The following is a 13991-nucleotide window of genomic DNA, read 5'->3' as shown; positions in this document are numbered from 1 at the left end:
ATAAATATTCAATTTATGTCTATAAGCTTAGAGCTTAAGAGGTTAAAAGGATGTTCATACACTCACTGTATAAGACTGACATCATCCACAAAAAACTTGATGCGAAAAAACAGAGTGAAGTTGACAGGGGGCTTGTTCTTTTTCTTTGACTCTTCTTTCCATCCTTCTGGGGCTACTTTACTCAGCTTTATGTCAGGATCAACGAAGAAAAACTCATTGTCTGCCATGAACATTAAAGAAAAGGAGACGGGTAAAAACAGAACAAAGACATTTTTCCAGTTGGAGGATCAGGACTAGATTTCCAATTCTGGAATTCAGTTCAGCCATCAGAAAACCTTACTGCCCTGACAATGGCTTGCAAGCACAATGGCTATTGAAGGGAACACTGAGGAACAGCCGTAGTTAACAAAAGAACATGAGAGCAGAAAAAGAAAAAAACATCTTTCATGACAGCTATGAATCAGGCACCATGGTGTCCTTCAAATTTCTTAACCCAAAGGAATTCTTAATCTGTCACTCCCTCCCTCCCTTACTATTTATGTCCAATTTACACTTCTGCAAAATGTTTTCATGGCTGAATTGCCAAAGACACTGGGAGCCAAGTAGAGATGAAGAAGGCTCTCAGGCTGCTCAGGTTTTCTGACTCATGCCAGAACTCTGAGTGCTACAGTTCTGCGATATCCTGCTAGACACAAAAACAGGAAACGTGGGTCTCGATACATTAGTGCTGCCAAAGTGATCTTCTCCCCTTTGGGGAAAGTGAAGTCCAACATCTGGTCTGTTCTAACAGTAGAAAATGAACAGTTCAGAAACAAATTCATTCAGTCTGAAGGCAATTTACTCTGTACAAGAGGCCCTACCCTTTGCCCCAGCATGCCTGTGGACTGCCTCCCAAAGGCTGTGAGAACATACCAAGAAAACCCAGCTTACATCTTCAGTAGGGCACTAGACAGCAACACACATGAAGGCAACAAACAGTATCAAAGAACACTCAGCAACCGAGAAGAACCAGCTGAGATGCTGTTACTCAGACAAATGCAGGCTTTTACTGAATAAACATTTTCTTTCCTGAGGAATGTATTTTGCCTCATACAAGAGTGTGTAACTCAAAGTGGCGTCTCTGTACATGCCAGGCAGCCTCCAATTATTTCCAACATCCTGTAGTTAGCTCTCATTGTTCTGTACCTATCTGCTCCAGAAAATTTTTATTCTTACCTTTTAAAGTAGCCAGTCCAAATAAGTGATGCTCCACTAAGCCAATATGGGCAACAACCATATCAAAGACATCTTTACATATTGTTTTAGTGTCACAGGTCAGCTCCAGCTTCTGTCCACTTAAAAGCATCACATTTACTTTCCTCCTTGTATCATCATTCTTCCCTTTCTTTGTCTGCATTTGGTGAAACAAAATATCCCAATGTTCACGCTCATGGTTAAGGTGCATTTGTTGGTTAAATGTATTTTCCCTGTCACCACCTGCTCAGCAGCCCCTCTCTTACCAAGATAGACTTTGGCAGATCCAAGGAGATGAATGGTTCAATCGTCATTTTCACAAACTCAGGGCCAAAAAAATTCTGCAAAGCACGAGAGTATGAATGAATACTGCATTACTGGAGCAAGAGACAGAGGCACAGTAAACTGGGCAGCCTGGTCTAGTACTAAATGGGGAAGTTGGCAGCCCTGCATGTGGCAGGGGGGTTGGGGATTCATGATCCTTGAGGTCCCTTCCAACTCTGGCCATTCTGTGATTCTGTAAACTCCCGTCCTTCTGCTTACGCACTAAATAGGAACTGACAGCTGAAATGGGAAAACTGCAAGGAATTCCTGCCAATAGCTGGTTGGTTTGAACAATCTCATTTTGCCCACATGCATGCCAGATACACTGGCAAGCCATGCTGTTGACGACATTACCACTACAAATGTTTTCCTTCCTTTTGTGGGCAAAAAGCTAGGATTTCAATATTATTTTGTCTTCCTTGAAAACACAAGGCGCACGTTGCATATCAGGATCATTTGGGTTTCTTTCAATCATCAGTTGCTTGACATTTGAGAAGGTCTACTGTGCTGATGGCAACTCTGCCTCAGCAAACTTCTGCCTGCAACACCCACCTCCCCTTTCCTAAAGGCTAAAATGGTTCAGTCTAATTCTGCCTGCTAGATTCATGCAGAGATTCTGGTCAGTATCTGCCTACCCGTAAGAAAACAAGTATTTTGTTGGTTATTCCTGGGAATTATAAGAGAGCTTAATCTGTCCACACACTTAAAAGAAAACATCTGCACAATACTGATTTCAATACTGATAGCACCCTGAGGAACAGGCCAAGTTTCATCCAAATAATTGTTGCTAAGGGCCTAGGTGAACAAACTAGCCAGAGTGCTGGGACTGGAGACAAATGAGCATCAGGAGACAAGCTCTGCATTAGGGAACAGCAAATTTATGTGTAAGTCCCGAGTCACATTTTCCCAATCCAAACCAGAAGAATCCAGTGAACTGAAAGCAGCACCAGGGGGCATCAAATTGCCATCTATTCCAACAATCAGTGCTCCATCTGCCTGTATCTCTGTCTCCCTCTTCCTCTTTCATCTCATACTTCATCCACTTTTCCTTTTCCCAGCAAAAGCTAGGAAAGGAAAGGGGAGCTTGCACGATGCTTCAGGATGAATCCAAGAGTAAACATATCCTCTTGGTGTGTCTTTACCTCCCCAGTTTGTTAATTTCACAATCTCTGAAGGTGGTGGAACACATCCACGTTCTGCTAAGGGAAACCAATACAAACAGAACTGGTTAAAAACACCACAGGATACAGGAGAAAAATGCACCTTGCTCTTGTTGGGGTACTGTAGTATTCAACACATGTTAAATTGTGTCTTACTGTTTGTTTCATTATCTTTTGATGCTGAGTTTGCCTACCAGCCTGCTAATACTACAAGATCTCCCAAGTCTCTCCTACAAAGCAGCACCAAACTACTGATGACTGCTTATTACAGGATCTGATTTATGAATCCCACATACTTCAGTTTCAGCTGAGACATTGCTCTGTTTCAAAGAATACAGGAGTCCACCTGAGATCAAGGCATTACCCTCAGTTTCCTTTGAGTCATGGCTGTTTCCAGGGCTATTTCTCTAAGCGGATCTCTGGTGATGTCCAGCATGGAGGACCTGATTGCATCTCCAGGGTAGAGGTTGGGCCGGGACTGCCTGAGAGCCATACGAGCCTGCAACTGCAGCATTTCTTCTTCCTGGCGCTTTAGCATCGCTTCTTGACTGACGAGATTGCCTTCAAATGGTGCTTCATGCTGCCTGCTATACAGTCCGAGGGGATAAAAGTCATTACCAGTACGAATCAGACATTCTTCTCCATTAAGCACTTCCCAAAGTGAAAAACCAGAAACATCAACAGGCCACTAACAAATACTGCATTAAACTCAACATTTATTCAGCAGCCAGGAGATAAACATAGCACATCCAGACTGAAACAGCAAACAACCAGTATGGAAAATGAGTAGAACATGCCAACAGTTTGCAGAAACTGCACCTGCAAACTGTCATTTATTTGTATAAAAATAAATGCTCAAATGCAGTCTGAAAACTACGTGACACTGTATACATATCAGCATTCTAAGTTATTCTAAATAGAATAATTAAATGTTTTCATCATCTTTTTCTAACAGAAAAAAAAATGTTTCTTTTAAAATGCTAGAAATGGCTTCACTGACACACAAACATGGTAATAAAAAAAGAGGCTAAATGAAGCAGCTGAAAAAAAAAAAAGCAAGCGAGCGAAATCAAAAATCCCACTATTTCTGAGAAAACAGAAAATTAGCTTTCAGTTCTCGTATCAGCAAATGTCCTGACAACTTCATCTATTTTCATTTGGAAAGAAAGTCATATCCCATTTTGGGTGGATGGACGCTGTGTTTTATTTGAAAATCAGGATGTTTGGAAATGCAAAAAAAAAAAAAAAAAAAAGAGAAAAAAAAAATAAATTCACTCCTCTTCTTGTCTCCCATACACAAGGAAAAACATTCCTAAACCCAAAACTCAACACAAATGTATCCAGGCTTCTTTAGAAATCCTAACCCAAGAAAAAATAATGTTTTCCTGTATAGAGAATTAGACAGAGACAATTTTTAAACAGAAGTAGGTAGGGGACCCTAACAGAACTTTCATCCACCAAAAAGCACATTTAACAAAGGCACCTGGCACAACAGCAAGCTGAGTTCACTTTGCTAACAACCCATCATTAGTTGTGTTAATAATTCTAATTCTAAGCTAAGCCAGATTTGCTGGCACTCTAAAGGAAAAACATGGAAAGTCTTCTGAATCCTTTATATCTCTGCACTGAAGTTCAAGAATACGGATAAATGTAAAATCAAGTCCTGCACTGACACCAATGTAGAGCTCTTGGTAGTAAGAAGGCCATTTACAGAGGTTACAGAGACTTTTTAGGACACAACAATTTATACAGCTGCTGCTTATCAGAATCCAAGTGTGTTTGATGAACAAATCAATTAAAAAGTAAAAGAAAATGTCTCTTTGCAGACAGCACCACTCTCTGTGATAATTTGTGGGCGTGACATCAAATTGCCTTCCACCATCACACAGCACAGTTTGTAAAGAATGCCAGAAGTGAAAACAACACAGAACATCCTCTGAAATGTCCTGAGATTGAAGTTTCATTGGCTGATAAACACACAAGACAAAAGCAGTCTTAAAATACAATTTATGTTACAGCGGAAAAGTCCGAACAATGAAATGGCAAAGATGTGTCAAGAACAAAGCAAAACAACACTGAATCCTCAAATGGAATCTCGGGGAAGTTCTTGAGGAATAATGAAGAATCGTGTTCATGTTAACCCATTATCCTCCCCACTATTCTGGGCCTTCAAAAGAGCGCTCCCCTTTTCCCTCCTCTGCTCCTCACTGCAACAGACTTAATCATGTGTGCCCAAAAGGACACAGCAACGTGGAAAGGCCCCAGACCTGCAGGGACTTGAGCGCAATCTCAGCTTTTTGCAGAAAGGAGGTTTATTGAGATCAACGTACGTGGGAATATTCACAATGAAGTTACTTAAATATGCCCATGAGCGTTCTCCAGATCAAGGTTTAAGGATGGGCTCCAAAATGAAAAAAAAAAAAAACAAAACACAACACAAAACCAAACCAAACCACCTTCTGAACACAAGTATCTATGAATTATCAAAGATGATATGAAAAAGTGAGACATGTTGCAACTGGCTTTATCTGAAAGCACTTTCACATGAGTGAAAATGCCAACTGCTGAAAAAAGTGCCTTTCCAGTAGCACGCAGACATATGCAACAGCAAACAGAAGTTACTGTACAAAATAGTATCCTTACTCTGCTGTGTCTTTTTAACTTGCATGCATTTTTCTGAAATAGTGCATGGGGGCAAGTGGGAGGAAGCTCAAAAAATGTAGTGCTTCAAGCATTTTCCTGGTGCAGGATACAAACGTGGTCATCACCTCGAGAAAGCAAATTGACATCTTGGCTAAATGCAACAATGCCAGGCTCAGGCAGACAACTTTCTCTGTAAGGTGGAGTACAGTCCACCCTCAGGTTTCCAAGACCAGGACTGCACCTCTCTTTAGTCAGTAGAGAAGATACCATTGACAGATACAGGCAGAGCACTTCCGAGAAATGTGGAACATGCAGGTATTATTATTACTCCCACCAAAAACTCCAAATTCCATTCCTGACAGATAGCATAGCAGATAAAAGTGTTTTTCCTCTGGTTCCCCATGAAGCAAGCACTTGGTTTCTGCTCTGCATTTTGATCTGTTTGAGTGCAAATCACAGCCCTACAGCTGCTCATTAACCCACAGATGGCAGGCAAGCCATCACACAGATGGCCAACTCCAAAAGCAGCAAGTGTATATAGAACCTGAGCCAGTGTACTTACCAAGAACTAGCACAGATTGGGTCAGAGGAGGAGGCTGGAAGAAGGGAAGTGGGTGGACATTCTGTGATAATGAATGGGAAGGTCAGGAAGAGACGGAAAAAGAGTGATGCGTTTGGGTAGGAGAGGATGGAGATGCACATGGAATGTAGTGGAGAATGGAAGGAAAGGGAACAGAAGGAAAAGATCCGTGTCAGCAGCTGCTCCTGGAGAGAAAAAGGAAGAAATAGTGAAGGAGGAAAAAGAGAAAAAAGGACAAAAATCAGAAATACAAGAAGCAAAGAGGAAAAACAGGCACAATCCATTGCCACAAGGAAAGCATTCCGAGAAGTTCAAAGGGTAACAGCAGTGACAGAACACAAGAAGGGTTTCACCTTACTCTAAAACTACTAAAAAAAAATGATGGCTCCTGCTAGCTCAGGAGCAGGCTGCAGCATGAGTCCCACAGCCTGGCAAATGAGCAGCTTTACTGCTTGCTTAGCATTGGCTGCAGGTTCCCTTTAATCCAGATTCCCCCATTTGCTATACCTCAATTGTACGAGGTTCATTCCACAGGTAATTAAACAGACTGTCTCTAATGACATGCTACAGTAGCAGTACATTTAAAATGAACTGAAGTATAGATGGTATCTCTGAGCACTAAAACTGCTCCCAGCTGCTGAAATAATTCAAGTTAGGGATTCAGTCACATAACGCCCGAGACCCTGAAATCAAATGATCAGCCAAAACCCCCAAACTTATGAGAATGTGCTTCTTAAAACTATTTGTCAGCAAGCACTTTACTTTGAAAGAGCGTTTCTGAAGTCAGAAAAGCCACGTCTTCATCAGCACAGAACATTCTGAAGAAGCAACATGCAATATTCTGGATACAAACAGTGCATTATTTCCCCAGATTCCCCTGCTGAATTCTGTTGCCATCTTTGATGGTACTCCTTTCTACATTGCATAGAACTGCAAAGCTTTAGCAGTAGTTGGAGAACAACAAAGGAGGAGTTAGCCAGCTCTGCTTTCCATTCAGCTCATGTAATTAACAGAGATATTATCAAACTATTATTGTAGGAACAAATTCTGCTCCTAGCTGCTTTGCTGTTTTGCAGTGGGTCTAGAAAAATGTAAGATTTGCTTTCAAGAGTTGAGACATTTTTAAAACCTTGACTATAATTATTCTTCTGGTTCTTCAGCAGAAAAAGCTTTTTTTAGCCTAAGGAAATGGGGGGACAAGTATAGAAATCAGTAAGGAACTTGTGGTATCCTTCTATGCCATTTCTCATGCAGTTGTAGAACAGTATCTTTTAGCACAGGCACAGGTATGAAGCCAAACAACACCAGCAGACTCAAATGAATACCAGGCCTTGGAGAAAGACTGGAGAATTTCATCAGTGCAAGGTTCACACCATTGCTAAGCAGCAGACGATTCCATGCTGTAAGTACAGAGTAGTAGTTTTCTTCAAAATTCCACATGTACACAAACCAGCTCTTTTAAAAGCACTTCTTAAAGTGAAATGATATATTGTAAAATGAACCATGAGAAAGTCTGCAATCTTTAATGGTAGCACTTTCACTTCCATAAGGGCCTGATTCGTTGACAGCAGTGTGATTCGCTTCCATATCACACACTACAGTCAGTTTCTGAAATATTTTGCAAACAGAAATAAAAGTTCTCTATCAGTATCCACCAATTACTGCTGGCTCTCCATTAAGCACAGCCATAGTGTTGAACTGGCAGCTTCCATGAGTTGAACTATTGGTGATGGTTGGACTGGATGATATTGTAGGTCTTTTCCAACCTCAGTAATTCTGTGAATTCAAACCCACTGTGAAAACAGGGCTGACTTCAGAGTGCTCATCAAGAAAGAAAGAAACAAGGCAAAGGAGTAAAGAAAGCTCTGAGCTCACTCTGTGCGCATAGTGCTAAGTGAACTGTTTGGCCATTCTAGTGCAGTGCTGGGGCAGCATACAACTGGAAGCAGAAATGTAGAGCCTTTCACTCTTTATCACCTCCTGTTCTTGTGCCTGCATCATGGCAACTCTCACTATTAGTACAAGCTGGGGGTTATAAGGATAGAGACTGTCCAACCAAAAAGATTTGGATACACTGGTAGATGGCAAGCTGGACACGAGCCAGCAATGTGCATTCACAGCCCAGAAAGCCAACCATATCCTGGGCTGCATCCAAAGAAGCGTGGTCAGCAGAAAGGGAGGTGATCCTGCCCCTCTACTCTGTACTGATGAGGCCTCACCTGGAGTACTGTGTCTAGATCTGGAGTCCTCAGTATGGGAGAGACATGGACCTGTTAGATTGCATCCAGAGGAGGGCCACAAAAATGATCCAAGGGAACACCACTTTTATAGGGACAGGCTGAGAGAGCTGAGACTGTTCAAGCATGGAGAAGAAAAAGCTCAGGGGGGGACCTGATAATGGGCTTTCAATATGCAAAAGGGGGCTATAAAAAAAGAAGGGGACAGACTCTTCAGCAGGGCCTGTTGTGACAGGACAAGGAGGAATGGTTTCAAACTAAAAAAGAGTAGATTTAGACTGGATACAAGAAAGAATTTTTTTTATACAAGGGTGGTGTTGAAGCACTCACACAGTTGTCCATATATATAATGGTAAAAGGCAATTCAGAAAGCAGAAGTAGTTACTAAATGGGCCTACCTAGTCAGTGCTAAGGTTACACAAAAGCAAAAAGACAATAATGCAACACCAACAGAAACCAAGTGCTTGTCAATGAAGCGACTACATGGATATGGCTTATTTTAAAGCAATTATATATTATACTTCCATTATTAAGTGCGCACGCTTCAAAATAATACTTACTGATATCAATACTTTCTAAAACTTTTAGAAAAGTATAATCAAAATACAAATGATTTCAGTATTTTCAAGCAGTACACAAGCTCTGACCTTTATCAGATATAGCATTAAGACAGAGTGCAACCCTGTCTTGAATAAATATAGGATCTGAGTTTAGACTCCCAGCTGTTATAGTTACCTCTATACCACAGTGTATGGTGAGACTTTTTCTGATTGCAGTATGCAACATGAAGTTCACTAATGTTACACAGAAGCCCATGAAAAATTTGCTCGCAGATTTACAGTGATTTCTCTGATAGAGACTGAGCATTCCAAGACACATTGCCTTCACATGGCTTACCTTGCCCTCTGAGAATGAGCTTGACTCGATGTGGAGATATCATCAGCACCTGGCAAAGCAGTACTGGCATCATCTCTCTTGAATCCCTCATTTCTTCTCACTGGCAAACCAAAACAAATTAGTATAGGACTGGGCAACAAAGCATAAGGAGTAATCCCATCTAAAATTAAGGACTTAGCAGGGATTAATTAGATTTTCATCAAAGACAACTTAGGGGGAATCTGGTTTCTATGTTCCTGATATTAGACACGCAACCATTATGCAGTCATTTCAGTTCTCAGAGATCTTACTGCTTCCTCCAATGAAGGTAACAATACCACAAGCTCTTTGAGGAAGAAGACTAAGGCAAGACTAATTAAAAAAAAAAAAACAAAAAAAACAGCAAGAAAACCCCAGTCAATCAAAACCACAAAACCGCACAGAAATGCAGAGACATCTTTGCAGCATGCAATGTTTTTTTTTCAGTCGCGAAATGTAAAGTGGCAGAGACACCATAAAAAACTGCTCAGGAGCAGAATCAGAGCAGGTAGGTAAGGAGCAGTGCTACAGTTCACAGGAAGGGAATTAGGAAACCAGAATATTGCTGAGCTACTGTGTTTAATTTCTGTCTCTGAAATCTGACACTTTTCTATGATTTATGAAATAGTGGTCATTCTTTCCTCTTTTTGGTAATAGACTTAGTTGCTTTCCTGTTGACAAGTCATCTCCTTTGCTGATAAGTCCTATGCAGCAGCACTGGGATTCTACACTTAGGATTTGATTTTGCAAAGCATTTTGCTTTTGTCTCTGATTGTACCCACAATGAACAAAGGCAGCAGGAGGGCTCTTGGTCATGCAGACTTTGAAATTGTTCTTTACATTACAGGTGTTTTGCTGAACCCAGCAGTGCAGGCAACCAAAAGTAGCTCTCTCTCACCAGTACAGACCTCAGAAATTTTTGGCTTTGGGCAGATATTCTCAAGCAGCCTGGTCTGAATGGCAAGACATGAAACCAAAGTGAGTTTCAGGAGCCGTGCCTCGAGACCAAGATTATTACTTGCTGCTTGCTTCTACTTCCTAGGCTCTGTCTCAGCATTTAGGAGGATGACAGCCAAAAACATGAGGAAAGCTGAGAGTGGTGTGTACAGAGAGGCTGGGTGAGCAGCGCATACAGAACACACACAGGACAGCTGTACTCATTTTTCTTGGCTATTGTTTTCTTTTTACATTTTGATGAAATGGTTCATCTCCACCACTTACTATGACTTTCATCCTCTGTGGTTTCATCCTCTGTGCTCCTCTTGATGCCTTTTCACCATTTTAGCACTTCTCCAAAGAACATCTTAAGCATTTTTTTAAACGCTGTGCTGCCATGGTGGGAAGGAAATCCCTCCTGCTATTTCTCAATAAAAAACACTTCACACCATCTCCTGCTTTGCCAAGCCACTGATTTTGTAGAACTTACATGCACTTCTCACATAAGTAGATATTTTTGAATTACACCAAAATTTTTGGTTTATAAATTATCAACTATTTCATCCTCACAGAGAAGCCTTCTGAAGACCAAATAATTAAAGCATACATGTTCTATATAAAGCTTTTGCAATTTACTAGAATTGTACGCCAGCAACAGCTTGATTGTTTTTGTGCCTGGGAAGGCTGCATACTATTTAGATCAAGTCCTCCAGGGAAGTTAACCATTTCCACCTATTCCTGACAAGTTCTCTTTCAGAATGTGAAATGTCAAACTCATTTCTGCACAGACTGCCAACTGTGCTGAATTGTATGCAATTATGTAATTACATGAGATCATCTTACAACTTCAGACTAGTGGTAATTACCAAGCCTCCTACTACAGATTTAGACTTCCCTCATCTTTTTTCTTTTGTTTTTCTTCAAACAATTTTCTTCACTTTTTTTTTTTTTCCTGTTTTGTTATTTTTTTAAGCAGATAACTTACCTTGCCTGAAATCTGCTTCTGAAGAAATAATGGATGGACTTTCACTCGAAGTACTGTAAACATCGCTGTGGTATGATTTGTACCTTCTCAGAGGCTCTGAAAGTTGAAATAAGGCTATGAGAATAGTAAGAGAACAACAGTTCTAATGTAGAATCAAACACAGTGCAATGAAATGTGCTCTGTTCTCAGTATTTTGAATGCCTCTCTGTGCTTAGGAAGCATGAAAGCCAAGGACACCTGGCTTGGTAAATCCACAGGGCTGCTTCCACAGCCCAGGGTTCTGGGGGCTGCTGGCCTTCTCCTGGCTGATTGGGGAGATCCACTCCTCATAACTCCCACTCAGAATTACTCCCGAGTTAAAACTGATGGTTAAAACCCAAAAAATTCACCAAACAAAGAGAAACAACCAAAAGGCTGAACAAAATCAACCTCTATCACCCAACCCCAAAGTGATGTACACGCCTGTGCACACCTTTCATGTGTAGAACGCGACAACCGCAGCCCAGCCCCTGGTTCCTTCTCTATGAAAGAGGAAAAACCCTCACAGCAAGAAAGCGAGAACTGGAAAATTATAAATCACTCACATTTGACAACCGAAAAAAAAATATCTTAATCAATTAATGAGTCTCTCCAGGACTTTTACTGAACCAGAACAAACTGCATTTGAAGAGAAATCAGAACCACACAGCCTCAACTGCTCCCATCGGTGGATTCTTCAACACACTGAAGCAATGGAGGCAGTGGAAAATCCATGGTATTTGCAACAACCTCCCAGAACATTCTCGCATGCAGGCCAGTGAAAAACCACACAGTGTTTCTAAGCAGGAAAGAAATAAAAGAAAAAAGCCTCCATCGTTTACCACTTCAGGATCTCTCTCCAGTTGTCCTTTCCAGAAGGCCTTTGGCCCAGGTAAAGGTAACATTCTAACAGCTGTAGATACAAATGCAAAGCAAGGCAGTAAAAAATGGAAAGGTTGGAATACAAAATGCTGAGCAATGGGGCAGGCAGCAGAAGCAGACTTGAAGTTACTCCAGAGTACAGGTGGAAGAGATGTTAACCCAGTGGTACATCTTCTGAGAGACAATTGTTAACAATGAGATTATTACACAGAAATAACAAAAACATCTTTTCTGTTTTATCCAGTGCTGTTGAAAATACAACCAGAAAACAGAGCTCTTTTCTAACACAAATTCAGTTAATTTTGCTTCCCCCTTCTAGAATGGAGTAAGAAAACCAAACCACATGAAACTAACAAAGAACCCACACATAATGGTGAAATGGAACAACTTCACTTCTTCTAGGGATGGCATGACGCAGTTAAAAAAAAAAAAAAAAAAAAAAAAAAAGAAATGAAGGAAAGGGGCAAAAACCTCCAGTATGAAAAATGTTCTTATGGAAAACCAGTTATTTGCTGTTTAGAAAGGAAGAAATTGAACTCAGTTGGCAAGCTAAGATGCCTTGTTTGGGAACTAGGAGCAGCTTTTTTTCAGCAGGGCAAGCACTCTACCTTGCAAACCCAGCACTAAAATCCCCTCCCCTTTCACAACTGTTACTTCAATACCCTGGATTTTAATGCAAAGAAATTCACCATCAACCTAGCCATTACTTGACTAAATAAGGAAACAAAGCCCAAATTTGGTAGGGAGCCTTTTGCTGTGTTTTGTTACAATGCTCCCACCCCTTCAAACAAAGCATCCACCATACCACAATACAGCAGTTACAGTGCAGAAACACTTAAATGAAAGTAGATCTCCTCTTTCCCAGCAGTTTTATCGACTGCTGATTTTGCAAGTCTGCTGGCTGGCTTTGATGCAAGAGGAAAGCAAGGGCACAATAAAGTACAACAGGAGATTTTGAGCAGATCTTTTTTCCACTCAGTCAGCAGCTGGGCTTCCTGAACAACACACAAACCGTGCCTCCAGTCCGCTCCTTTGAGACATGGCATTCTGCACAAAATCCATGTAAGAACTTTAAATCCATGTAAAGCAGCTGAGCTCCCAAGCCAAGGAGCATGCAGTCAGAGTCCTGATCTGATTGCTGTGGGGCATTCTCTCATTGGCAGCAGCTCCCGGCTCTCAGCTGTTGATGTGATATATGCACACATCCTGACCACATGAGATCTTTGCCAGGGGCACAGACAGGACGTGCAGGGCAGACCAGCAAGCACTGGATTCAATACTGACATTACCACATCTGCTGTGCTTGGAAAAACTCACCAAATAACTCATGCTGCCTTCTTTCCTCAGCACATCCTTTTTAATTCTAACACATCACACTGAGATTTAACTTCAGACAAGACACATGGATCTTGGCCAAACCAAACTCCTTCTAAATAAGGGCTGGCCTCCAAAGGTCATGAGCCCTGACTCTGGGATCGAGGTAAAGTTCGGCTCTTCATGCAATAGTTACAAAAACAAGGATGAGCTTCCAGCCCAGTTGGTGGGAAGACGAAAGATGAAATCCGCAGCAGCAAATGAAGGGAATAAAGAACTTTTCTCCACAACCATAGCTTTCCCCAGGACTTCTTTTTAACAAACCTTGCTGTTTCACACCTGGTGACTAAGGAGAGAGCATAGGATTGATTTAACTCCTAGAAATATCAAACACACTGTTCAAAACTTATTCTACCAACAGCTTTTCCTATATATCACACCGTTAGGTGACAGTCTCTTAACAAAACACCCTAGGTCATTCCATACCTTAGTGGAAAGAAAAAATAATGAAACAAACACAAAAACTACCTCTGAATTTAAGAACATTCTAAGAATCCATGACTACAACATCCGTATAAAACTTGTGATCCAGCCAAAGCTAGCACCAGGTACCACCCAACGCAGGATGAGCAAAGAACCCAGGCCGCGTCGCTCAGTGCTGAAGTGGTACTTTTCCCACTTCCCCACAGAAAGCAGCAGAGCACAACCCCACAGACCTCACCTAGCACAGAACAACAAAAGGCAGTATTTGTGCAGGGCAAGGC

The 13991-nt window shown here is 41.3% G+C and overlaps 1 protein-coding gene across 10 annotated transcripts in view; it reads right to left on the bottom strand.

Annotated features, from left to right (window-relative positions):
* PTPN13 (protein tyrosine phosphatase non-receptor type 13) overlaps positions 1–13991 on the bottom strand; it is a 105855-nt gene that overhangs the window by 34296 nt on the left and 57568 nt on the right. For 7 of the 10 annotated variants that reach the window (XM_052681709.1, XM_052681708.1, XM_052681707.1 and 4 more), the window contains 6 exons: positions 11014–11109; positions 9075–9174; positions 3082–3304; positions 1500–1574; positions 1216–1390; positions 67–220 (listed from right to left, as the gene is read on the bottom strand). In XM_052681709.1, the coding sequence (XP_052537669.1) occupies positions 67–220; positions 1216–1390; positions 1500–1574; positions 3082–3304; positions 9075–9174; positions 11014–11109 (823 nt within the window). Of the gene's footprint in view, positions 1–66; positions 221–1215; positions 1391–1499; positions 1575–3081; positions 3305–5922; positions 6126–9074; positions 9175–11013; positions 11110–13991 lie in introns of those variants that run through there. The other 3 variants (XM_052681712.1, XM_052681717.1, XM_052681716.1) reach the window with 2 other exon arrangements.

Source organism: Tympanuchus pallidicinctus, unplaced genomic scaffold (assembly GCF_026119805.1).
Source record: "Tympanuchus pallidicinctus isolate F22 unplaced genomic scaffold, pur_lepc_1.0 scaffold2, whole genome shotgun sequence".
In the NCBI taxonomy this organism is placed as follows: Eukaryota; Metazoa; Chordata; class Aves; order Galliformes; family Phasianidae; genus Tympanuchus; species Tympanuchus pallidicinctus.
This window is presented reverse-complemented; position numbering and strand designations above follow the sequence as displayed.